Source organism: Scyliorhinus torazame, chromosome 16, assembly GCF_047496885.1.
Source record: "Scyliorhinus torazame isolate Kashiwa2021f chromosome 16, sScyTor2.1, whole genome shotgun sequence".
Classification (NCBI taxonomy): domain Eukaryota; kingdom Metazoa; phylum Chordata; class Chondrichthyes; order Carcharhiniformes; family Scyliorhinidae; genus Scyliorhinus; species Scyliorhinus torazame.
This window is the reverse complement of record NC_092722.1, coordinates 156483358-156507865: the sequence shown is the minus strand read 5'-3', so window position 1 is coordinate 156507865 and position 24508 is coordinate 156483358. Positions and strand designations below refer to the sequence as shown.

At 49.8% G+C, this 24508-nt stretch overlaps 1 protein-coding gene across 3 annotated transcripts in view; it reads right to left on the bottom strand.

Moving 5' to 3' along the window:
- LOC140392440 (uncharacterized) overlaps positions 1–24508 on the bottom strand; it is a 431257-nt gene that overhangs the window by 247016 nt on the left and 159733 nt on the right. Inside the window, exon 7 of one of the 3 annotated variants that reach the window (XM_072477700.1) lies at positions 5568–6240. The exons of the other annotated variants lie outside the window; for them this stretch is intronic. Coding sequence (XP_072333801.1) covers positions 6232–6240 — 9 coding nt within the window. The 3' untranslated portion in view covers positions 5568–6231. Of the gene's footprint in view, positions 1–5567; positions 6241–24508 lie in introns of those variants that run through there. 3 annotated transcript variants of the gene reach the window in all.

Below are 24508 nucleotides of genomic sequence, written 5' to 3'. Positions count from 1 at the left end.
CTCACAGTCTATGGAGCGCCAACCTTAAGTATGATTAAGAACTTAATGAACCTCACATCCCGGGCTTAAAAGTTGTTTGCTGATTTGGTGGCATCGATGGCGAAACATAATGACCAAAAGTCGTTGGTCACCGTCCAGCGCTACCTGTTTAACGTGGCTGAAAGGACTCAAGGGGACTTGATAACTTAATTTTTGACACGCCTCACAAAGCTTAAAGAGCTCTGTGAATATCGCACTTCTCTCTGAAATGTTGTGAGATTGGTTGGTCTGCAACGTGAATGACGTGGCAATTCAGCAGAGGTTGCTTGCCGAACCGCAACTGGACCTGAAGAACACCATGGAAATCACCCTGTCAAGAGAGAGCACGGAGAAAGGCACCCCAACTGGACCTGAAGAAGGCCGTGGAAATTGCCCCGTCGAGAGAGTGTGTGGAGAAAGGCATACAGGACACAGACGTCCATATTATGGGTCATGTCCCTTCCTGGGGTATGGCACCCCCTAAAATGGGAAACCCTGGTTTACCGTGGATTGGACCGGGGGCCTCAGATCACAATGGCCAGGTGAGATACCACCTCCCCCCCCCCCGAACTGGTGGACGAGGACCCTGGAAGAAGCGGGGCGTGCAATCAGAGAAGCTGCAGGGCTCAGAAATCGCAGGGCGGTGAACCAGCCTGCCACTCATCAGTAAACACACTTTTGAGAAGATCAAAATGGGGGTGCAGAGTCTGCAGTTGGGGGACATGAGGCAAGATTGGCCATGTACACAGAAGAACCGTCGCCATAGCGGAGACCATGGTGACCCCGGTGGTTTATGGGCAGCAGTCCACACATTTGCCTCTGACTGTGGTGAGAGGTGATGGCCCCAGTTTGCTAGGCCATGATTGGCTACAACGCCTCCTCATTGATTGGCAGAATGTTTTCCAGATGGGCTCGGGTGGCCTCAATGCGATATTGGGGAAATACCCCAAGGTTTTCCAGGTCAGGTTGGGGAACACATGTGGGGCCATAGCGCAACAAAAATACTTTCAAGCTCGCCCAGTTCCCTACGTGGTGCTGTTTAAGGTGAAACCTTGGACGGCTAGAAAACCTAGTCAGTCGGTAAAATGCACAGACTGGGTGGCACTGGTAGTCCCCATCACAAAGCCTGATGGTACTGTTAAACTTTGTGATGATTACAAATGGACGGTGAATAGGGCCTCCAGGGCGGTATCCAAAGCCACGGACTGAGGACATGCACGCCAAATTACACGGGGGTCACTCATTCACAAAGCTCGATATGAGCCATGTGTATTTCCAGCTGGAGTTGGACCCAAAGTCATGCAGTACATAACCATAAACATGCATAAGGGGCTGTACGAGTATACGAGATTGCCCTTTGAAGTATCATCGGTCTGCGCCATTTTCCAGCGTGTTATGTAGAATATTCTGCGGGATTTACCATGTGTGGCGGTCTATCTGGATGACATTCTGATCATGGGGTCAACCAAGCCGGAGCACTTAAATAACCTGCCAATTTTTCGATTTGGACGTGCGCCTCCAGAGAGAGAAGTGCATCTTTTTTGCCCATGAGGCCATCTATCTGGGTTATTGTGTGGACCGGGAGGGTCTCCAACTGGTCGATGACAAAGCATGTGACATTGAGCAGGCCGCCACGCCATATAACGCAACTGTGCTGTGAACGTTGCTGAGGCGAGTCAACTATTATAGAAAGTTCATCCCTGGCCTCGCAGCTGCGCTGGCCCCACTACACACTTTTGTTGAAATAAAACCAGGTGTGGGTGTAGAGAGTGCTGCATGACGAAACTTTCACTGCAGTGAAACGGCAGCTGACCTCTTACAGGTAACGAACGCACTTCGACTCTGCAAAAGCAGTCCTGGTCACATGTGACACCTTGCCGTACGGCATTTGAACCATGCTGTCCCATCAGATAGGTGACAATAAGGGATAAGTGATGGTTATGAATGGCTGATCACCTTTGCTTCAAGGCTGCTGGCTGCGACTGAGCACAATTATGCTCAGATAGAGAAAGGTGGTCTGGCCATGGTCTTCACCATAAAGAAGTTCCACCAGTATATGTATGGGCCCCGTTTAACTGTGTTGTCAAAACACAAGCCGCCATGAGGATTGTTTAAAGAGGATAAAGCCATTCCACCCCAGCGCCAGCCAAAATTCAGCTGTGGGCTCTCTTATTGACAACGTATGAGTATATGTTGGAGCGACAGCCTGGGACTGCTCCCACTACCGCCGCAGCCACCGACGCCCCCCCCAGGGCCGATGAGGTTGTCGCGGCATTGCATTTCATGGACATTGTGCCGGTCACAGTGGTCCGGTCATGTGAGTGGACACAAACTGACCCTCTAATGACCAAGGTTTGTCACATCATGTTGTACAGAGCCCAGCATTGTGCCCTTTCCAGTGAGCTGAAGGCTTTTACCTCCAAGGTAGCTGAGTTCATGTGGAAGATGGCATCCTCCTTTGGGGGACGTGCGTGGTGGTCCCGCAGAAGTACCAAGGCCCTATCTTCACAGACTTCCTTAACGGACACCCGGGTGTATCCAAAATGAACATGCTCGCCCGTAGTTATGTCTACCATGGAGCCAGGTTTGAATGCAGAGATAGAGTGTCTAGCCCAACAATGTAAAGTGTGCCAGGAGCTACAGAAACTCCTGCCCGCTGGACCACTTCATCCCTGGGAGTGGCCAGGTAGCCTTGGGTACGGCTCTATGCCGATTTCGTCAGCCATTTTCAAGGCTCCATGGTTTTGATCATTGTCAACACACACTCCAAATGGTTGGAGGTCCACAGAATGTCCTTTATGACTTTGAGGGAAATGCTCAAGAAACTCAGACTCTCATTCAGCACGAACAGGATCCCGGAGGTGTTACTCACCAATAATGGCACATCATTTATGAGCGTGGAGTTTGGGGGTTTTATGAGGACAAGTGGGGTGCCACAATTACACACCACACCGTTATCACCCCGCGTTGAATGGACTGGCCGAAATAGCGGTGCTGACATTCAAGCGTGGCTTGGACAAGCAGATCTCAGGATCCCACTACATGCGTCTGGCCCATTCCTTTTCTGTTACTGTACCAGCCCACACGACGCAACTGGCGTAGCAGCGGTGGAACTTCTGATGGGATGAAGACTTTGAATCCGCCTCAGCCTTGCATTTCTGGCGAGCAGGATCAGCTGGGATGTTGGCAGCAGACATACTCATTCTAGGTAGTTCGCACCTGATGACGCGGTCTATGTGCGACATTTAGGGGACGGAGCCAAGTTGTTTCCTGGCACCGCCCTTCAGTAAACTGGGCCGATTTAGTACCAGGTTCGGTGTAGGACCAAGAAATAAAGCGGCACCTCGATCATCTCCGTAGTAGGAGTCCTGTGCTGTGCGATGCACTCCTGGAGAAGCTGCCTGGCCGTGGTCTTCACCATAAAGAAGTTCCACCAGTATATGTATGGGCCCCGTTTCACTGTGTTGACAAATCACAAGCCGCAATGAGGATTGTTTAAAGAGGATAAAGCCATTCCACCCCAGCGCCAGCCAAAATTCAGCTGTGGGCTCTCTTATTGACAACGTACGACCAGGCAGCCCCAGCACTGGAGGCTGTGCCGGTGCTCCTCCAAGGGGAATCTGATGCTGAAATGCATAACGATCTGGATTCCGATATGGAGACCCAATTGTCGGATGTTTCGGACGGATTGCATGCCGATGCACAGCCACTGACGGTGGTCTGATGAGAAAGTGCCGATTGCCAGCCCGCTATACACCATCTGACCCAGCTCCACTTGTGCACGAGGCACAGCCAAGGGCTAAGAACAGCAGGTGCCCTCCAACTCCACCCTTGTCAGGCGCGTCTCCAGACTTGGTGGGGGGGGGGGGGGGTGAGAGGAGATGTTGTAACCTGCACAGGACTCATTGGGCCAGGCCAAATAATCTCCCCGTGAGTCTCGTAGAGTATGAGCTTCCCCGCTAAAGGGCGGAGCTTCCATTAGCGGGATAGCACACACAAGGTTTAAAAAGCCCGGCTCGAGTAAGAGCCGAGTGGGCGTAGTCTCATTCGGGGCCTGTATTCGTATCTCTTGTTAATAAACAACTTCATTCTTGATGCTCGTGGACCGAATACCATTGGTCTGGAATCAACTGCTTGAACTTTCTTCCCTGTGCAACCACCACTGCATCTCTTCCAATGGCCTGCCACTAGAGTGCAATTAAATTGAAAATGATCGCCGAGTGGCTCAAATGCTTTTTCTCCTCCATTAAATACAGATATTTTCAGTCAATCACTTTTCTATAAACCTCTTCCCAGTCTCTGCCCAAATAAGTCAGGCATTTGTTTATTAGAAAATGGATTCTTGACTATGTCATGGTGACCACTGGGTATATTAACGGTTATCAAATATTTTATAAAAAGGAGAATCCCAAAAGTTTTCACTACCTCTCTGGCCCCTCTAGCTAAAGTCACACTACTGGCAACTTTTCAAAAAGTCTCTCTCTTCACCCAGTCTCTGTTTCCTTCTTGCACACCTGTTCTACGTTCTCTTCTCTTTCTCTTTCTTTACTTCAGCATTACTTTCACTCCTGTTTCACATATGTTTATCTTTCTCCCTCTGTTTGCTTTTCTTACCTCTGCTCCCTTATTTTCTCTCTTTCCTGTGAATATGCAACTCCTATGAATTTTGTTCATTTCTCTCAGCAAACATTGTATCAGACTTTCATGTTATTTAACTGGCTGGGTGGCAACCATAAATTATTGATGTTGGGAAATAGGTGTAACCAGGATTCAGAATATTCAGAGGTCTAGAAGGAGGGCCATTATGCTGGAGGAGAGCAATTTGAGCCACGTTTGTATGTAAATTTGTAATGTTATTTGTTTATTATATAACTTGACTGACACCTTGGTGATCTATACATAATAAAAGTTACTATGGGCACATAATTCATAACCATATTATAAATCAGATGATTAATCCAGAAAAAAGCATCAGCTGAATTGGAGTGGAATGGGACTCAAAATTTATTAGAAATATGTACAAATATTTTCACATATGGATTATCTATAATTCGCTTCATTCAGAAATATAATTTTTAAAACCTCCATAAATGTAGTAGGTATGAATATAGAGTAATATGTAACAGATAAACTGAATATTATAAAAATTTTATGATCAGAAAACCTTCTTTCAAAGCCTACCGTCTGTGAAATATCTATGAACATGAAAATATAGACAGCTAGCTTTTCCTTTAAAAGTGGAGGGCTGTAAGATCCTTCATTTCGTGTTTATTATGCTTTCTGTGTCTTTTCTCATTTTTCATCAGCATTGCATTAAGTATTGATATTGATTTCTTGTAAATGTACTAAAAGGATGGCTAGCAGTTTTTTGTTATTGTTCTGCAGTACTTGTATGTAATTTATTACTGCTGCAACCAATGCCTGATCTTAGTGCACAGTGTAAAATATCAGCCTTTTCTGGTGCAGTAACAATCAACACTTTGCTTTTGTTAGCACCAATCTAATTTATTGTGTAAAACATAAATTACAGTTAATTCTGTTATTGCCACTTAGTGTCTAACATTCAAATTTCCACATCTATATCTATTAAAAACAAATAGTAAGATCACAAATAATATATTTGGCATATGAAAATGCACTTCAAACATTAGCATATGAATCCTTAACATGTTTGTATGAATTACTTTGTCCCCTTGAATCAATGTGTAGTTCAAGGAGAGAAGCGCAGAGTTATTTTATGTCCCTATATATAGGATCAGGTTGGCAATATTTTATGATCCCTGTAGAGATCGATTGATCCCTGTAGGGACCGATAACTTTCAAAAGTAAATTTGAACTTCCAGCTTGAACTGAACGGATGACATGCTAAGATTTCATGTCCTAAGATGTTTACTGTAACAAAGCAACGAAAAGTAGCAATTGACTAAACATTACTTTTGTTAGCAACTTATACTGCTACAGAACAGAATTTTTAACACAACTGAAAAAGCCCACCATCAGAGATATAATACACTGTCATTTAAGTAGTCCTTTAATTCTCCCGGAACAAGTTCGAAATAATTCTTAGCTCCCGAAGGTTTACTTCTGAGCTTTTGCTTTCCAGCCTGGCAAACTTTGAACTCCAGATCGGTCTTTCATGGTGTGAGTTCCTGGAGAGTTCTCCCTCTAGGTAAAGCTAGGCAAATCTTGCAGATTGTAGAAACCGACTATTTTCTAATACACCTGATAGGTAAAAGATAGCTATTTAGCGTAAATATTAAGCCCCTGTCTTTAAACACCCATTTTACATTCACTCATAACCTCAGGCCGTCTCAAAACATACAGAGACCCAAAACTGCATGAAACAGCATAATTCCATTATAGATTTAAACAGCACTTTTACTGAGCTAACAAACACATTTGCAAGACAGTTTGACACTATACCATTTATGCTGTACCATTTATCAGATCAAGGACATAGCAACACCATAGCAACGACGTAGTAATATGAAGGCACCATTGTTCACAATGTTGATAACAGCTAAATTACAGAAGACCAGTTTAAACTGGTCGCGATAAAAGCACAGAATCGCATTCCATAACATGCACAAGTATGCAGACATGAAACATTTAAAACTAATGTAGATTGAAGATTGACAGCTAACCGTCAAATCAAATTCATTTGATTCTAACCCAAACCAATTAGGATTACTTAGAGGTGTAGATAGATGGCTAAAGACTGATATGATTTTGTATAACCGTGAAGTTCCGTACGGCCATCTTGAATACAAAATCATCCTATACTTTGAGCTAAACTATTCGCTGTCTCTATACTTTCAGTTTTCCACTCTAACTCTTGAAGTAAATGCAAGCTGGTTTGCCGTAAGCAAGAAACCATTTCTGTATTATTTTGAAAGTTAAATTGTGTACAAGTTGCTTCTCTTTAAGTCCTTTTTGCTAGCCGGACTTATTAGAGAATAAGATTTAAGTGACTCTCAATTGTAATCAAATAGAGGCAATAAACGATTCTTATTTGCACCCGAGAAGTTTTAACTCAAATTTCTACTGAGTTTTAGTGTCGCAAGTGCCACTAGATCCGCATGTTAGATCTCTACAACTGGCGTAGTTCATCAAAAGGGGAGGAGCGCTGAGATGAAATCGGACGAAATCGGAGAGGTTCAGAAACCTTCGGAATGAGTCAGAGACAATTGGGGAGAATCGGAGGACGTTGGAAGACGAACGATTGTATCGCTAACGGAAGCCCAGAAGGACGGAAAACCCAAAGAAAGACGGCTAGACTGGGGTAAGAAACATCTTTTTCACCCTCTAAAAGTCTTAAAGCCACATCAAGCAGTGCTTCGACCCTGGAAAGGACATTTTTATAGACTGTGTTAATTCAATCGGGTGCCGGTCGTTGAAACTAAAATTAAACGGGACTGAAAAAATAGTTGCGGTAGTGTACATAGATTACACATAGTTGATGACCAAAAATATTGGGTGGAAGGTTGAGTTTATGGCAGAAATGAATCTTAACATAGATTCAGAACCTTCAAATGGTAGAGAATTACTTCCCACAACTACCAAGGGAGGTCGCCCTGTACCGGATTGCTCTATTGACGATGTATTGGGTGATCTTGGCTCTTTGATTCGTAGACAATTTGGACTGTCTGAAGTTTCAAGAAAAATTTAATCAAAATATGATATCCCCAAAGGACGGTGGTCCCTCGATAATATCAAAAGGGCATGGGGAAAAACCACACGCTTGAATGGTGAAAAACCTGCACAATGGTCTATTGCAATAATGGCACAGCTTCACAGACAGCAAGAGGTCATCTTTAAAAGGAAAGCGATCATGACCTTAAGTCCACTAAAGACCAACTAGCCGCAGTTGTTGAGGAACTACGAGATGCAAAAGCTAGACTTGAGCAATGTGGTCAAATTAGAACATTATTGGAACACAAAACCTTTAAAGTTCAACAACAATCATTTCAAATTGGAGAATTGCAATGTAAAAATATTGAATCAGAGTCCAAATACCAACAGTTACAAAGAGAATTTGATGAAATCAAAAGTCAAAATTGTCAGTTAATCGAGGAAAGATGTGTTTTGGAAGGTGAAATGAGCAATTTTAAAGGACACTGTAAAATCTTGACAGACAGTGTTGCTAACTTTCTCCTTGGTTCAATTGCTCTGTTTTATTACCTTTGCTCTCGAGTCGCCAGGTATCTTTATGATACCGCCACGAAGTTCAAGTCCGAATAATGATCAATAACCCAATACACGATTAGTAAGATTCAAATCAAAGCACATTTATTATACACAGTAATCGCAACTTATGCACAAATTCTACGTCTAAGCTACTTCTACAACTAACAGGCCTATACTTAACTTCGGACTGGCCCACCAGGTCAGGGGAACAAATGGCCTTTCGTTTGGGTTCTGAGTCTGCGGGATTCGAAGTTGGTACGGATTGGTAGATAGCAGCGCCTATCTCGTAGCGAGCGTTGAATTAAGACTTACTTCATTTGGTGGTCACTGCACCGGTCACGATCAATGTTGGTTCGTGTTGCTGGGTGACCTGGGCAGGACAAAGAGGTGAAGAGGGCTGAAGAAAGAGCGATTTGAACTTGGGGCTTAACTCTTATAGTCCCCAGGGGCTTCCCGCCTTTCGGGCGGACCCTGTACCTGGTCCCAAGTGATTGGACTTTGTCCCAATCGCTTGGTTCGATTTCTCCAATACTGGAGCGGTTCCCTGATCGATGGGCGGTCTTGAGGTGCTCGTTCACCTCCTTTGTGTTGGCCCCTGCTGGCGCCGAGGAGTCTGGCTTTGCTTTGTGTGTCCAAAATGTTACTTATTGTTCCTGGGGATTGCTCATCAGTATGCTGCTATATTGTTATGCTGATGGTCGCTGGTATCGATGTTGTCTGGCCTTTGCAGAGGTAAATACACAGCAAACCTGCAGCTGCTGGTTTCTGTCTATGTTGGCTGACTTTCCCATCAGCCTTTGCCATTCGCCATTTTAAATCGGGAGTTGGCCAATTTAGGTGGCTACAACAGTCTTGCAGCTCATAATTTAAATCAAAGCACAAACGTGAATGCCAGTTCTAGTGCTGGAGTAAGTACTCTGCGCAACATAGTTCCAACTCCAGTTTTACCTCCAAATTCAATTTCACAAACAATTCCAGCTCCTCAAAAAGCTCCAATTCAACAAGCAACCCCAGTTGCACAATCAGCTTCAGTTCCAAAGCAACGATCAAAACCTAAATTTCATTGGCCAGTTGACTCAGATGAAGAAAGTGATGAAACAAGCTTTCCTAGAATGAAAAATAATAAAATAATTTGATTAGCCCCTTTAAAACGCAAACGGGTTAAAATTGGAAGCAAAGAAGTAAGCGAAAACGATGGGATATCAACTAGAACTATATTTGGCCACCATTGGGTACATGAGGTCGTAGACCCTGAAAAAAATTGACTAAAGATCTTCAACACCCAAAAAGGGGTGGTTTGACCACATGGGAACAACTTCACAGATTGCAATCTATTTACCATCTTCACCCATTAGATGGAGTACAAATTCTGTCTATTATGGTAGGCACTCGTGACAGTGTAACTCTTGGAGAAGAGGTAAAACTTGCCCTTGGAGATGACTTGCAAAATTTAGAAGCTGCTTGGCTAGCAGTCAAGAATTGGCTATTAAAATTTTGCCCTCCGAAAACCGATTAGTCTAAAATCACATCTTGCATTCAAAAACATTCTGAAGATATACAGGATTTCGAAGATAGATTTTTACATGTCTGGATAGAACATTCAGGAATGCAACTCCAAAAGGAGACTGACACTTGGGACACAAGCACTTTAGGTCCAATTAAGACGGCTTTTATAGCCGGTATTAAACCTGAAATTTCGAATGCTTTGAATCTGGTTTTACCAACTTGGGGCACAGCTGGTACATATCGTGAAATAGTTGACCGATGCATTCAGATAGATCGCGGTATGCATAACTAGACAAACTATAACACTGCGACTGCTCAAATTCAGCCTGTGTTACCTGCTGCTCCGGCGGGAGCTGCTGCAGCCCCTGCAGGAGTATCAGCAGTGACTGCAACCTCCCCACAAGCATCGGGGCAAGCATTCACCCCTGCTCCATTAAAATCACATAAGAAAATACCACAATGCCTTTTCTGCGGAAAACGAGGACATTGAATGGCATCATGTTATTATAAACAACGGCTCGAGTCAAGAGATGACAATGAAGTATGCAATGAGTTCTACAATACGTATCCACCTCGTGACCAATCACGTAACATGCACAGGCTAGACACATCAAGGGTTACGTTCCAACAAGACACACCCAGACTTGCGTACAGGGATTCTAGACCCTCCCAGCCGTTCCCACCTCGGGATGAGCCGGACCCATGTAGGGACGCACGCGATGACGACAATGGCATGAACAAAATGTTAAACAGCTGCACTCCAGCTCAAAGGCGTTCTATGTTTGATCATTCAAAAAACTACTGAATCCCACTCTTGATGATTCTTTCCATATTTCTCTACATGCACTTTTGGAACAGAAAAAGCATGGACTATATATTTCACTAAGAGTGGGAGGTATTCATATCGATTTTCTTTTTGACACTGGAGCTGAACTTACCTGTGTTACTCAAAACTATGCTGCTTTATTTCCCCTAACTGCAGGAAAAATGAATGCTTTTGCTGCAGGAGGAGATTCTTTAATTCTGCAACAAACTGAGCCACTGCTTTTAGAATTTGGACCACATCAACTGATGGCATCAATTTGGGTAAGTCCGGTAACACAAGCACTTCTAGGTATGGACATCTTATCTCAACTAAATTCTTCACTTAATTTCGATCATGGAAAAATCACCTGGTCCATTAGACACATCAAAAAAGATGAAATACAAAATCATCCAATTTGGGCAAAAGCCAAAAATGATTGTGGCCTTTTGAAAATGGAACCAGTCACTTTCATGGCATCCGCTCCACCTTGTACCATACAACACCCTATTAACTAAACTTCAATTCAAGGCATTCTACCTATAAAACAACTTGAAGAAAGGGGTATCTTAGTGCGCATTCACAGCTCATCAAACAGCCCCGTATGGCCTGTAAAAAAGCTAATGGCACATGGCGCCTTACTATTGACTACAGAAGAGAAAATCAATTCATTGTCAGAAAAGCTCCTTTCGTGGCAGATCCATCTACAATCTATAACTCTTTAACACCTGACCTTCAATGGTTTTCAGTCATTGACATGGCAAATGGTTTCTGGTCAGTACCACTAGCAAGTACAACCATGGTTTGCTTTCACCGTTAATCAACAACAGTACACATGGACTAGACTACTGCAAGGTTTTCACAATAGCCCAACTGTTTACCACATGGCCCTACAGAATATTCTCAGGCAACTGCCTGATCTGCCTTCTACCATTATCCAGTATGTAGATGACGTTCTGATAGCCTCCATCAATAAAGATGATCATGAGAAAGACATACGAGTGGTCCTGAACCACCTCAGTGATAATGGTCACAAAGCTAGCTTTGCCAAAGCCCAGATTTCCCAAGAAGAAGTATCTACTTAGGTCAGAAAATATCCAAAGGCAAAAGGGAACTCACTCAGGACAGAACAGCTGCCATCAAAGCAGCTAAAGAACCTTCAACTGTTCAGGAAGTAAGATCTTTTTTGGGACTCTGTAATTTTAACAGAAATTGGATTGATTCTTACACTCAGTTATTCCAGCCATTAAATGATCTTTTAAAAGGAAACCGGAAATCAAAAGATCCAGTTAAACTCAATTCAGAACAGGAGCAATCATTCCTAAATTTGAAAAAGGCCCTGTGTTCAGCACCAGCCTTAGGTATTCCAAACAACGGAAAACCTTTTACCATGCTTGTTCATGAAAAAGATGGTTACATGACTGCAGTACTAGCCCAGGAACATGGTGATGAGTTAAGACAGGTTGGATACTACTCCCGTTAACTTGACAATGTGGCACTGGCATTTGGCAGCTGTTTACGAGCCATGGAAGCCACATGTCGAGCTGTAATGGCAACATCAGGCCTTGTCCTAGACCAAAAGTTAACCATTAAATGTCCACACTCAGTCCATTCTCTTCTATCCATGAACAGAGTATCCCAAGTTACATCAGCTAGATGGACAGCAGTTTTGGAAGCACCCAACCTATATTTTCACAGAGCCAGTCCTGTAAACCCATCATCTTTGCTCCCGCTTCCCGAGGAACATAAGTGAGAAGAGGGAGAAGGGCATGACTGTGTGAAAATAATGGAGGAATGGAAGAAGTACGCTTAGTAGAAGAAGAGCCACTACAGAACCCAGATTTAGTCCTATTCACTGATGGTTCCTCTTTTATTGACAAGGGTATCAGAAAAGCTGGGTGGGCAGTCACAAGCCCATACAAAGTATTAGCTGAAGGAAGTTTGCCCCCAGGTACATCAGCTCAGCAGGCCGAATTAAAAGCACTAACAGAAGTATGTCATGTGGCAAGAGATAAAACTGCGAACATCTATACTGACTCCAGATAAGGGGCGTCATTCTCCGACCCCCCGCCGGGTCGGAGAATGGCCGTTGGCCGCCGTGAATCCCGCCCCCGCCGAAGTCTCCGAAGGGAGAAAAGTCGGCGGGGCGTTAATGGCGCCGCTGCCGCGGAGAATGTCACGGGTCTGCGCAAGGCAGCCGATTTTCGGCCTGCCGATATTCTCCCTTCCGGATGGGCCGAAGTCCCGTCGACGTGATGACCGTTCACGTCGACGTGAATCAAACCTCCTTTTCATCGGCGTGACCCGGTGCTCCAGGCTCACGCCGACCAGCGAGGAGGTGAGTGACGGCCTGGGGGGTTGGCTCTGGGCAGGAAATGGCGTGGCCGCAGACTGATTGCGTGAGGAGAGGTGTGTCTCGGCTTGTGTGTGTGTGTGTGCGGCGGCGGGGGGGTGGTTAGAGTAGGCTGAGCTCCGGGGGAGTGCCGGGAGGGGGTCCGTGCTGGGGTGGAGGTTGGGGGTTGGAGGGGGTCCGTGCTGGGGTGGAGGTTGGGGAGGGGGTCTGTGCTGGTGTGGAGGTTGGGGAGGGGGTCCGTGCTGGGGTGGAGGTTGGGGAGGGGGTCCGTGCCGGGGTGGAGTTTGGGGAGGGGGTCCGTGCCGGGGTGGAGGTTGGGGGGGGTCCGTGCTGGGTGGAGGTTGGGGAGGGGGTCCGTGCTGGGGTGGAGGTTGGAGGGGGTCCGTGCTGGGGTGGAGGTTGGGGAGGGGGCCCGTGCTGGTGTGGAGGTTGGGGAGGGGGTCCGTGCTGGGGTGGAGGTTGGGGAGGGGGTCCGTGCCGGGGTGGAGTTTGGGGAGGGGGTCCGTGCCGGGGTGGAGGTTGGGGGTTGGGGGGGGGTCCGTGCTGGGGTGGAGGTTGGGGAGGGGGTCCGTGCCGGGGTGGAGGTTGGGGAGGGGGTCCGTGCTTGGGTGGAGGTTGGGGAGGGGGTCCGTGCCGGGGTGGAGGTTGGGGAGGGGGTCCGTGCTGGGGTGGAGGTTGGGGAGGGGGTCCGTGCCGGGGTGGAGGTTGGGGAGGGGGTCCGTGCTGGGGTGGAGGTTGGGGAGGGGGTCCGTGCCGGGGTGGAGGTTGGGGAGGGGGTCCGTGCTGGGGTGGAGGTTGGGGAGGGGGTCCGTGCTGGGGTGGAGGTTGGGGAGGGGGTCCGTGCTGGGGTGGAGGTTGGGGAGGGGGTCCGTGCCGGGGTGGAGTTTGGGGAGGGGGTCCGTGCCGGGGTGGAGGTTGGGGGTTGGGGGGGGTCCATGCTGGGGTGGAGGTTGGGGAGGGGGTCCGTGCCGGGGTGGAGGTTGGGGAGGGGGTCCGTGCTGGGGTGGAGGTTGGGGAGGGGGTCCGTGCTGGGGTGGAGGTTGGGGAGGGGGTCCGTGCTGGGGTGGAGGTTGGGGAGCGGGTCCGTGCTGGTGTGGAGTTGGGGAGGGGGTCCGTGCTGGGGTGGAGGTTGGGGAGGGGGTCCGTGCTGGGGTGGAGGTTGGGGAGGGGGTCCGTGCCGGCGTGGAGGTTGGGGAGGGGGTCCGTGCCGGGGTGGAGGTTGGGGAGGGGGTCCGTGCTGGGGTGGAGGTTGGGGAGGGGGTCCGTGCCGGGGTGGAGGTTGGGGAGGGGGTCCGTGCTGGGGTGGAGGTTGGGGAGGGGGTCCGTGCTGGGGGGGAGGTTGGGGAGGGGGTCCGTGCTGGGGTGGAGGTTGGGGAGGGGGTCCGTGCTGAGGTGGAGGTTGGGGAGGGGGTCCGTGCTGGGGTGGAGGTTGGGGAGGGGGTCCGTGCTGGGGTGGAGGTTGGGGAGGGGGTCCGTGCTGGGGTGGAGGTTGGGGAGGGGGTCCGTGCTGGGGAGGGGGTCCGTGCTGGGGTGGAGGTTGGGGAGGGGGTCCGTGCTGGGGTGAAGGTTGGGGAGGGGGTCCGTGCTGGGGTGGAGGTTGGGGAGGGGGTCCGTGCTGGGGTGGAGGTTGGGGAGGGGGTCCGTGCCGAGGAGGGTGATGGGAGGGCAAATGAGTTGGTCCACCTGGCCATGTGCCAGCCTCCAACAGTTGGACCCATGCGCTCCATGCCACCTGGCTGAGGGGAGGAGGGGATATGGGCAATGATGACATGTCGCGTTCCCCTCCCCCCCCACCAGACCGTCATGTTTTCAGACCATCCAGCGATGTTGGCGGCCGTGGTGGCAGCCGCTCATGTCTATGTTGCCCTGGATGAGGAGGAGGAGGAGGAGGAGGAGCGTGCCAGAGAGGCGGCGCAGGCTGCCGCAGAGGGGCAGGCGGCAGCCGCCCAGGCTGGAGGGACACCTGACCGACAGGACGAGGAGGGGGAGGAGGACGTCGCGGCCCCACGGCAACGGAGGCACCCGAGGGCGCCCCGTGTGTACCGGCCCCGGCAGTCATACCAGGACCTCATGGACCGGGAATGCAGGAGGAGACTCCAGATGAGCCGGGAAACCGTGGCACACATCTGCCACCTGCTGGCACACCTGTCACCGCGTGGCACTGGCGGGGGACACCCTCTCCCCGTGTCCGTCAAGGTTACGGTGGCCCTGAACTTTTACGCAACGGGGTCATTCCAGGCACCGAGTGGGGACCTGTCCGGCATATCGCAGACATCGGTGCACCGGTGCATCCGGGCAGTGACAGATGCCCTTTATGCCATGGCGCACCGCTACATCCGCTTCCCCGTGGACCGGGCCAGCCAAGATGCCCGGGCCGTGGGCTTCTCTGCCGTTGCCGGGTTCCCCATGGTCCAGGGCGCGATCGATGGGATGCACGTCGCCGTGCGGCCACCTGCAGATAACAGGGCCGTGTTCACGAATAGGAAGGGGACCTATTCGATGAACGTACAGGTGGTCTGCGACCACCGCATGATGATCCTGCACGTCTGCGCCCGTCACCCAGGCAGTGTACACGACTCATTCGTGTTGTCGCGGTCATCCATCCCCGGCATGTACGAGGGACGCCATCCCCGGCTGAGGGGCTGGTTGCTGGGCGACAGGGGCTACCCATTGCGATCGTGGCTGATGACGCCTATACGGAGGCCACACAATGAGGCGGAGAACCGCTACAATGATGCCCATGTAGCGACAAGGGGAGTGATCGAGAGGTGCTTTGGCGTGCTGAAGATGCGTTTCAGGTGCCTGGACCTCTCTGGGGGCGCCCTCCAGTATCGGTCAGATAGGGTCGGCCGCATCATTGTGGTGTGCTGCGTCCTGCACAACATAGCCCAGCAGAGGGGCGATGTGCCGCAGGCAGAGGAGGGTGGAGTGGAGGAGCAGCAGGAAGAGGCACAGTCCTCCCCAGATGAGGGGGATGGGGGCAATGGTCAGGGCAGACGGGGTAGACACAGGCGGGTGGCTGTCCACCGTTACCGGCTGGCCCAGCGGGCACGGGACAGACTGATAGCCGCCCGCTTCACTGACTAGATGGGCGTGGGAATCGGGTAGTATGGCCACAGACCGCACACCATGGCAACAGCCGACCACACACACCTCCCACCCATCCACCCACCCAGCACCCTCACCCCCCTCCCCAACCCCACACACCCCACCCGCATGCACACCACCCCCCCCCCCCCAATTGCCGATCCACCGGCGGCACAACGGGCCGGGCTCACCCAGTTGCGGGTGGACGCGTGTCTATCGCAGGCCATGGAGGATGATGACAACCCGCCCTGCGATGAGCTCCTGGCTCTACATCGTTGGACTATGTCTGACCCATGGCCACAGTACCACCATCCACCCGGACCATCCCTGCATGCGGCTGTGACACTGCAGCGCACGGTCCCATCCTCTGCCCGGGGGATGTTGATGGCGGCCCAGGGGGAAGGGGGCAGACTCACCTGGGGCTGAGGTAAGACCACCCCTCACACACACACTTGCGCTCAACGTACATGACACGCCCGCACACTTTGGACAGAGCACAAAGGCAGCTTCGGTAGGTGTAACATTGACTTTAATAACCAAAGGAGTTCATGCACGTGCCCTAGCCCCTAAAACTCATCTGTGCCCTGCACCCGTGCCAACTTACTCAGTGTCTATTTGTTTGGCCTTACGGGCCCTTTGACTACGTCTACGTGGTTCCCCAGACGGTACAGCAGAACTGGAGGTGGACTCCTGTGATTCCTGCCCTCTGACACTGGATCCCTTTGGCGGCCGTTTCCTGGGGCGTCCTGGCCTAGATGAGCCAGGCTGCGGCCCGGGCGACTGGGATGGCGAGCTGCCAGCCTGTCCTGCCCGTTGCGCACCCGATGCACCTGGGACGGAAGGGGGGGAGTCCGAGGTGTCGCGGTGTACCGGGACCTCCCCTACAGAGGGAGCCGGGACGGACCACACCACCTCCTCCTCCCTCGGGGTGCCCGATGGCCCCCAGGCCTCTACATGGGTGGGGGATGCGAACGGACTGGCCATCCAACGCCCCCTCGACATCTGGCGCTGCCAGTCCTGGAGGCCCGTGCTGGTATCGAGAGGGGTCTGCAGGTTTGCAGCCATGGAGCCCAGGGTGTTGTCAAACCCTGTCTGTGACAGTGCGACGCCGGCTCGCACATGGCCACTGGCGCCGATACCCTCAGCGATGGCCTGCTGAGACTGGGCCATGGCCTGCAGAGACTGGGACCTCTGCATCAGCAACCTCCCGGTCCTCAGGTCCGCCAGCCAGTTCCAGGGCCCTTTCCTCGTGTACGGTCAGTGGCCTCTCATCAGCGGGCCCTCCTCCAGTCCTCACATGCTCCCTATTGTTGTGTGCGCGCTTCTCCTGTGGGGGGGGGGGGGTGGTGGCAGGGGTAAAAGGCAACAGTGTTAGGCAGGTATATGAATGCACGCCATCGGTTGCGCGTGCATTGCAGAGGTTAAGGTTAGGGCTGGATTCACTTGGGGATATGGGGGATATGGGGGAGGGGGGGATATGGGGGAGGGGGGGATATGGGGGAGGGGGGATATGGGGGAGGGGGATATGGGGGAGGGGGGATATGGGGGAGGTGGGATATGGGGGAGGGGGGATATGGGGGAGGGGGGATATGGGGGATATGGGGGATATGGGGGAGGGGGGGATATGGGGAGGGGGGATATGGGGGAGGGGGGGTTATGGGGGAGGGGGGATATGGGGGAGGGGGATATGGGGGAGGGGGGATATGGGGGAGGGGGATATGGGGGAGGGGGATATGGGGGAGGGGGGATATGGGGGAGGGGGATATGGGGGAGGGGGATATGGGGGGGGTATGGGGGAGGGGGGATATGGGGGAGGGGGGATATGGGGGAGGAGGATATGGGGGAGGGGGGATATGGGGGAGGGGGATATGGGGGAGGGGGATATGGGGGAGGGGGATATGGGGGAGGGGGTATATGGGGGAGGGGGATATGGGGGATATGGGGAGGGGGGATATGGGGGAGGGGGGATATGGGGGAGGGGGGATATGGGGGGATATGGGGGAGGGGGGATATGGGGGAGGGGGATATGGGGAAGGGGGGATGAGGGGGGATATGGGGGAGGGGGATATGGGGGAGGGGGGATATGGGGGATAGGGGGGGATATGGGGGAGGGGGATATGGGGAGGGGGGATATGGGGGAGGGGGGATATGGGGGATAGGGGGGATATGGGGGAGGGGGGATATGGGGGAGGGGGGATATGGGGGATATGGGGGAGGGGGGATATGGGGGAGGGGGGATATGGGGGAGGGGGGGATATGGGGGAGGGGGGATATGGGGGAGGGGGTGATATGGGGGAGGCTCACCCTGCCTGCTCTGACGAGGTCGTTCACCTTCTTGTGGCACTGGGTGCCTGTCCGTGGTGTCAGGGCCACAGCGGTGACGGCCTCTGCCACTTCCCTCCACAGACGCCGGCTGTGGCGTGGGGCAACTCTGCGGCTGTGCCCGGGATACAGGGCGTCCCTCCTCTGCTCCACCGCGTCCAGGAGCGCTTCCACATTGCGTGACTCGAACCTCGGGGCTGAGCGACGGCCAGCCATCCAGTCGGGTGTTGCGGTCGGGTGTTCCGGTCGGTTGGGGGGGGGGGGGGCTGCGCAGCCTTATGAGCCGTCACGCCGTGCAGCGCGTATGACGCTGCACGGCGTGAACCACTGCGCAAGCGCGAATCCCGTTACGTCGCTGCTAGCCCATTTCGGGCCGGAGACTATCGTCCCATTTTTATGACGTGACGCAAGTGGGATTTGCGCCGTTTTTTGCGCCGATCGGCGGACTTTCCGCCGATAACGGAGAATTTCGCCCCACGGTTTTGGAGTAGCACATAATTTTGGCCATCTGTGGAGAAAAAGAGGATTTTTCACAACAGCAGGTACACCTATCCAAAATGGAAAGGAAGTATGAGATCTTCTAGAAGCTATGACCTTGCCAAAAGACAGTACGAAGTCTTACAACATGAGGTTAAAGTCCAACAGGTTTGTTTCGATGAGACGAGTGTGTCCAAGAATGCGACCGATTTAGGAGAGTAGTCCATGGTGAGTCTGATGGTTGGATGGAACTTATTAATGTCATCGTGTAGTTGTTTCAACTACACAACTACACGACATCCCCCATCTGGCCTGCGAAATCCTACCAACTGTCCTGGCTTGATACAATTCACACCTCTTTAACCTGGGGTTACCCCATCTCTGGATCTGTAAGGATTTAATCACCTGCTAATGGTCGCATTCCTAGCATTGTTTGGCATCTTTGAATTTGTCTATATATGTGTTTCTGGAACAGACCTCTTCATTCACCTGAGGAAGGAGCAGCGCTCCGAAAGCTAGTGACATCGAAACAAAGCTGTTGGACTTTAACCTGGTGTTGTAAGACTTCGTACTGTGCTCACCCCAGTCCAACGCCGGCATCTCCACATCTTGCCAAAAGAAGTATCAGTTCTAAAATGTAAAGCCCATACTCATGAGGACACTATGGAAGCAAGAGGAAAATGCTCTTGCGGACCAAGCAACAAGGGAAGCTGCCTCCCAATGGCATAAGGAATTCAGTCACATTTACAAATTGGGAGTAACCACCTTATTACATGATTTATGTGAAATGCAGCATGATTGTACAAAAGAAGAAAAATGGACATGGTTAGAATCAGGTGTTCAGCCATATGATGACAATATTTGGAGAGACGTTCAAACTGATAAACCAGTCACGCCACAATCACTAATGCCCTTCTTAGCTCAACAAATTCATTCATGAGGACATCTATCACCTCAACAAATGATGGATCGATTCCATAGAAGTTGGTGTGGTAAAGGATTCAAAAAGCATGCACAGTTAGTATGAAACCGTTGTGTAACCTGTCAAAAGAATAACTTGGGACCCATAACATCACTGCCTCAATTAAGAGCTCCTGCTCCCGCAGGACTATTCCAGGATATACAGGTAGATTACATCATCCTTCCTAAATGTCAACAATACAATGACGTCCTTGTAATAGTGGATAAATTCTCAAGGTGGGTGGACGCTGCTCCAGCTAGAAGAGGGACAGCTGCTCATACAGCCAAAGTGCTATGCAAAGACTTTATCCCCAGATGGGGGGTACCAGCTAGCATCGACTCAGACAATCAAACCCACTTTACAGGTACTGTTTGTCAGGAAGTCTGTAGACGATTGAACATTGACTGGAATTTACATTGTCCTTATCATCCACAATCATCAGGACAAGTGGAACGTATGAATCGAAATTTGAAAGAAAGACTGTCTAAATACAGCCAGGAAGGCATGAATTGGGTCCAAGCTTTGCCAATAGTATTATGCAGTATTAGAGCTACACCAAACAGAACAACAGGCCTGAGTCCATTTGAAATCATCACAGGCAGACCAATGTCTCTGCCAGGAACTATTGATTTGCGGAAAGCAGACTGTCATTTAATGAGTGATGCTTTGCTGACCTATTGTCAAAATCTAACACATGCTGTTGGTTCTGCTTCTCAACAGGTATTAGCTGCGTGGGGAGATCCTCCAGAAGGTGGGCACGACCTGGTGCCCGGTGAAGAAGTGTACATCAAAAAGCTGCAAAAAGAACCCCTAGGATCGAAGTGCGAAGGACCATTCCTATTCCTTCTCACCACCCAATCCGGTAAAATTAAAAGGAAAGAAAAGTTGGATCCACACGTCACATGTGAAGCGCGCGTATAAATATTAAGATCTGTAAAATGTTTACCGTAATATTAATTTTCAGTTATTTGATTGGCTTAGTAAATGTTGTACCAGAGCTGAATAAGACCACATTCCTTTACACATCTAAGATATATGCTAAAAATGTCAACATTTCCAATTGTTGGGTATGCATTGCAACCCCTACTAACTCAAGAAGGGATACCCTTCTTAACTATTCCCTTTAATACTTCAGAAACAGCAGAACGGTACATCTATCAAAGAGTCCCTTGCTCTGTAGTGGTCCGTTCTGGAGCATATTCATGTGAAAAAGGAAGGTACAAGATTTATTTACAGAAATTTATTAAATTATGGAAATCTGCAGGCTATCCACTAAACACCTTTTCAGGATGGCACCAACTTAAATATAACCCTAACAGATATCCTCAATACATTAGCCTCCCAACTAAACAAAAAGGATCAATATGCCTCATTAGTAATCACTCTGAAGGGATGAAAATGGGCAATAGTGTTTGTACTAATTATTTAGATGTTAACACAGCTTATAAATGTACACAAAATGTATTACAAAGAATTAAACGGTCCTCAAGAATAACAGGCAGACATAACATCACAAATAATAAAACATTCTCAGATCATTGGTACTTAGAAGATATTTACTTATATTCTGCTTATTATGGGACTTATTGTATTTGTGATGATAGAGCATATTCCTGGCTCCCAAAATACTGGTCAGGATCTTGCTATTTAGGATACTTCGTACCTACCATCCGTCATTTTCCTCATCTCCCTTATGTTACAGAACCAGCCCACTCGAAGAAATAAACGTTCCATAACCTTACGAGATGCAATTTATGCTAGAATTATTCCTTTCTATTGGGAAATAAAGAGGGGCAATGAATTGAATAAGATAACGACCATCATACAAAACGTAGCCAATTACACCGCCACTGCCCTAGGTAAAATGTCTGACGAAATGCGAGCAATTCGAACTGTGGCATTACAAAATCGAATGGCACTTGACTATGTGCTAGCCGAAAAAGGTGGCGTCTGCGCCCCGACTGGTGCAGAGTGTTGCACTTTCATTCCAGATAACTCAAAACAAGTTAAAGATCTGGCATCACATATCCAAAAAGAAATCAAGAAACTTGATCCACCCCCAGTTATCTCTCTCTGGGATAAACTTTTTTTTTTTTTATAAATATTTTATTGAAAATTTTTGGTCAACCAACACAGTACATTGTGCATCCTTTACACAATATTATAACAACACAAATAACAATGACCTATTTTATAAACAAAAAATGAATAAATAATAAATAACAAAAATGAAAACTAACCCTAATTGGCAACTGCCTTATCACAAGTAACACTCTCCAAAAATATAATTTAACAGTCCAATATATAATTATCTGTCGCAACGACCTATACATATTATACAGTATATATTAACAACCCTGAGAGTCCTTCTGGTTCCTCCTCCCCCCCCCCCCCCCCCCCCACCCCCCTCCCCGATCCTGGGCTGCTGCTGCTGCCTTCTTTTTTCCATTCCATCTATCTTTCTGCGAGGTATTCGACGAACGGTTGCCACCGCCTGGTGAACCCTTGAGCCGACCCCCTTAGAACGAACTTAATCCGCTCTAGCTTTATAAACCCTGCCATGTCATTTATCCAGGTCTCCACCCCCAGGGGCTTGGCTTCTTTCCACATTAACAATATCCTGCGCCGGGCTACTAGGGACGCAAAGGCCAAAACATCGGCCTCTCTCGCCTCCTGCACTCCCGGCTCTTGTGCAACCCCAAATATAGCCAACCCCCAGCTTGGTTCGACCCGGACCCCCACTACTTTTGAAAGCACCTTTGTCACCCCCATCCAAAACCCCTGTAGTGCCGGGCATGACCAAAACATATGGGTATGATTCGCTGGGCTTCTCGATCACCTCGCACACCTATCCTCCACCCCAAAAAATTTACTGAGCCGTGCTCCAGTCATATGCGCCCTGTGTAATACCTTAAACTGAATCAGGCTTAGCCTGGCACACGAGGACGACGAGTTTACCCTGCTTAGGGCATCTGCCCACAGCCCCTCCTCGATCTCCTCCCCCAGCTCTTCTTCCCATTTCCCTTTTAGTTCATCTACCATAGTCTCCCCTTCGTCCCTCATTTCCCTATATATATCTGACACCTTACCATCCCCCACCCATGTCTTTGAGATCACTCTGTCCTGCACCTCTTGTGTCGGGAGCTGCGGGAATTCCCTCACCTGTTGCCTCGCAAAAGCCCTCAGTTGCATATACCTGAATGCATTCCCTTGGGGCAACCCATATTTCTCGGTCAGCGCTCCCAGACTCGCGAACTTCCCATCCACAAACAGATCTTTCAGTTGCGTTATTCCTGCTCTTTGCCACATTCCATATCCCCCATCCATTCCCCCCGGGGCAAACCTATGGTTGTTTCTTATCGGGGACCCCCCCAAGGCTCCAGTCTTTCCCCTCTGCCGTCTCCACTGTCCCCAAACCTTCAGTGTAGCCACCACCACCGGGCTTGTGGTGTAGTTCCTCGGTGAGAACGGCAATGGGGCTGTCACCATAGCCTGTAGGCTAGTCCCCCTACAGGACGCCCTCTCTAATCTCTTCCACGCCGCTCCCTCCTCCTCTCCCATCCACTTACTCACCATTGAAATATTAGCGGCCCAATAATACTCACTTAGGCTCGGTAGTGCCAGCCCCCCCCCCCCTATCCCTGCTACGTTGTAAGAATCCCTTCCTCACTCTCGGGGTCTTCCCAGCCAACACAAAACCCATGATGCTCTTTTCAATCCTTTTAAAAAAAGCCTTCGTGATCACCACCGGGAGGCACTGAAACACAGAGGAATCTCGGGAGGACCACCATCTTAACCGCCTGCACCCTCCCTGCCAGTGACAGGGATACCATATCCCATCTCTTGAAATCCTCCTCCATTTGTTCCACCAACCGCGTTAAATTTAACCTATGCAATGTGCCCCAATTCTTGGCTATCTGGATCCCCAGGTAACAAAAGTCCCTTGTTACCTTCCTCAACGGTAGGTCCTCTATTTCTCTACTCTGCTCCCCTGGATGCACCACAAACAACTCACTTTTCCCCATGTTCAATTTATACCCTGAAAAATCCCCAAACTCCCCAAGTATCCGCATTATTTCTGGCATCCCCTCTGCCGGGTCTGCCACGTATAGTAGCAAATCATCCGCATACAAAGATACCCGGTGTTCTTCTCCTCCTCTAAGTACTCCCCTCCACTTCTTGGAACCCCTCAACGCTATCGCCAGGGGCTCAATCGCCAGTGCAAACAATAATGGGGACAGAGGGCATCCCTGCCTTGTCCCTCTATGGAGACGAAAATATGCAGATCCCCGTCCATTCGTGACCACGCTCGCCATTGGGGCCCTATACAACAGCTGCACCCATCTAACATACCCCTCTCCAAAACCAAATCTCCTCAACACCTCCCACAAATAATCCCACTCCACTCTATCAAATGCTTTCTCGGCATCCATCGCCACTACTATCTCCGTTTCCCCCTCTGGTGGGGCCATCATCATTACCCCTAACAGCCTCCGTATATTCGTGTTCAGCTGTCTCCCCTTCACAACCCTTCACAAACCCAGTTTGGTCCTCGTGGACCACCCCCGGGACACATTCCTCTATTCTCATTGCCATTACCTTGGCCAGGATCTTGGCATCTACATTTAGGAGGGAAATAGGTCTATAGGACTCGCATTGTAGCGGGTCCTTTTCCTTCTTTAAGAGAAGCGATATCGTTGCTTCAGACATAGTCGGGGGCAGTTGTCCCCTTTCCTTTGCCTCATTAAAGGTCCTCGTCAATACCGGGGCGAGCAAGTCCACATATTTTCTATAG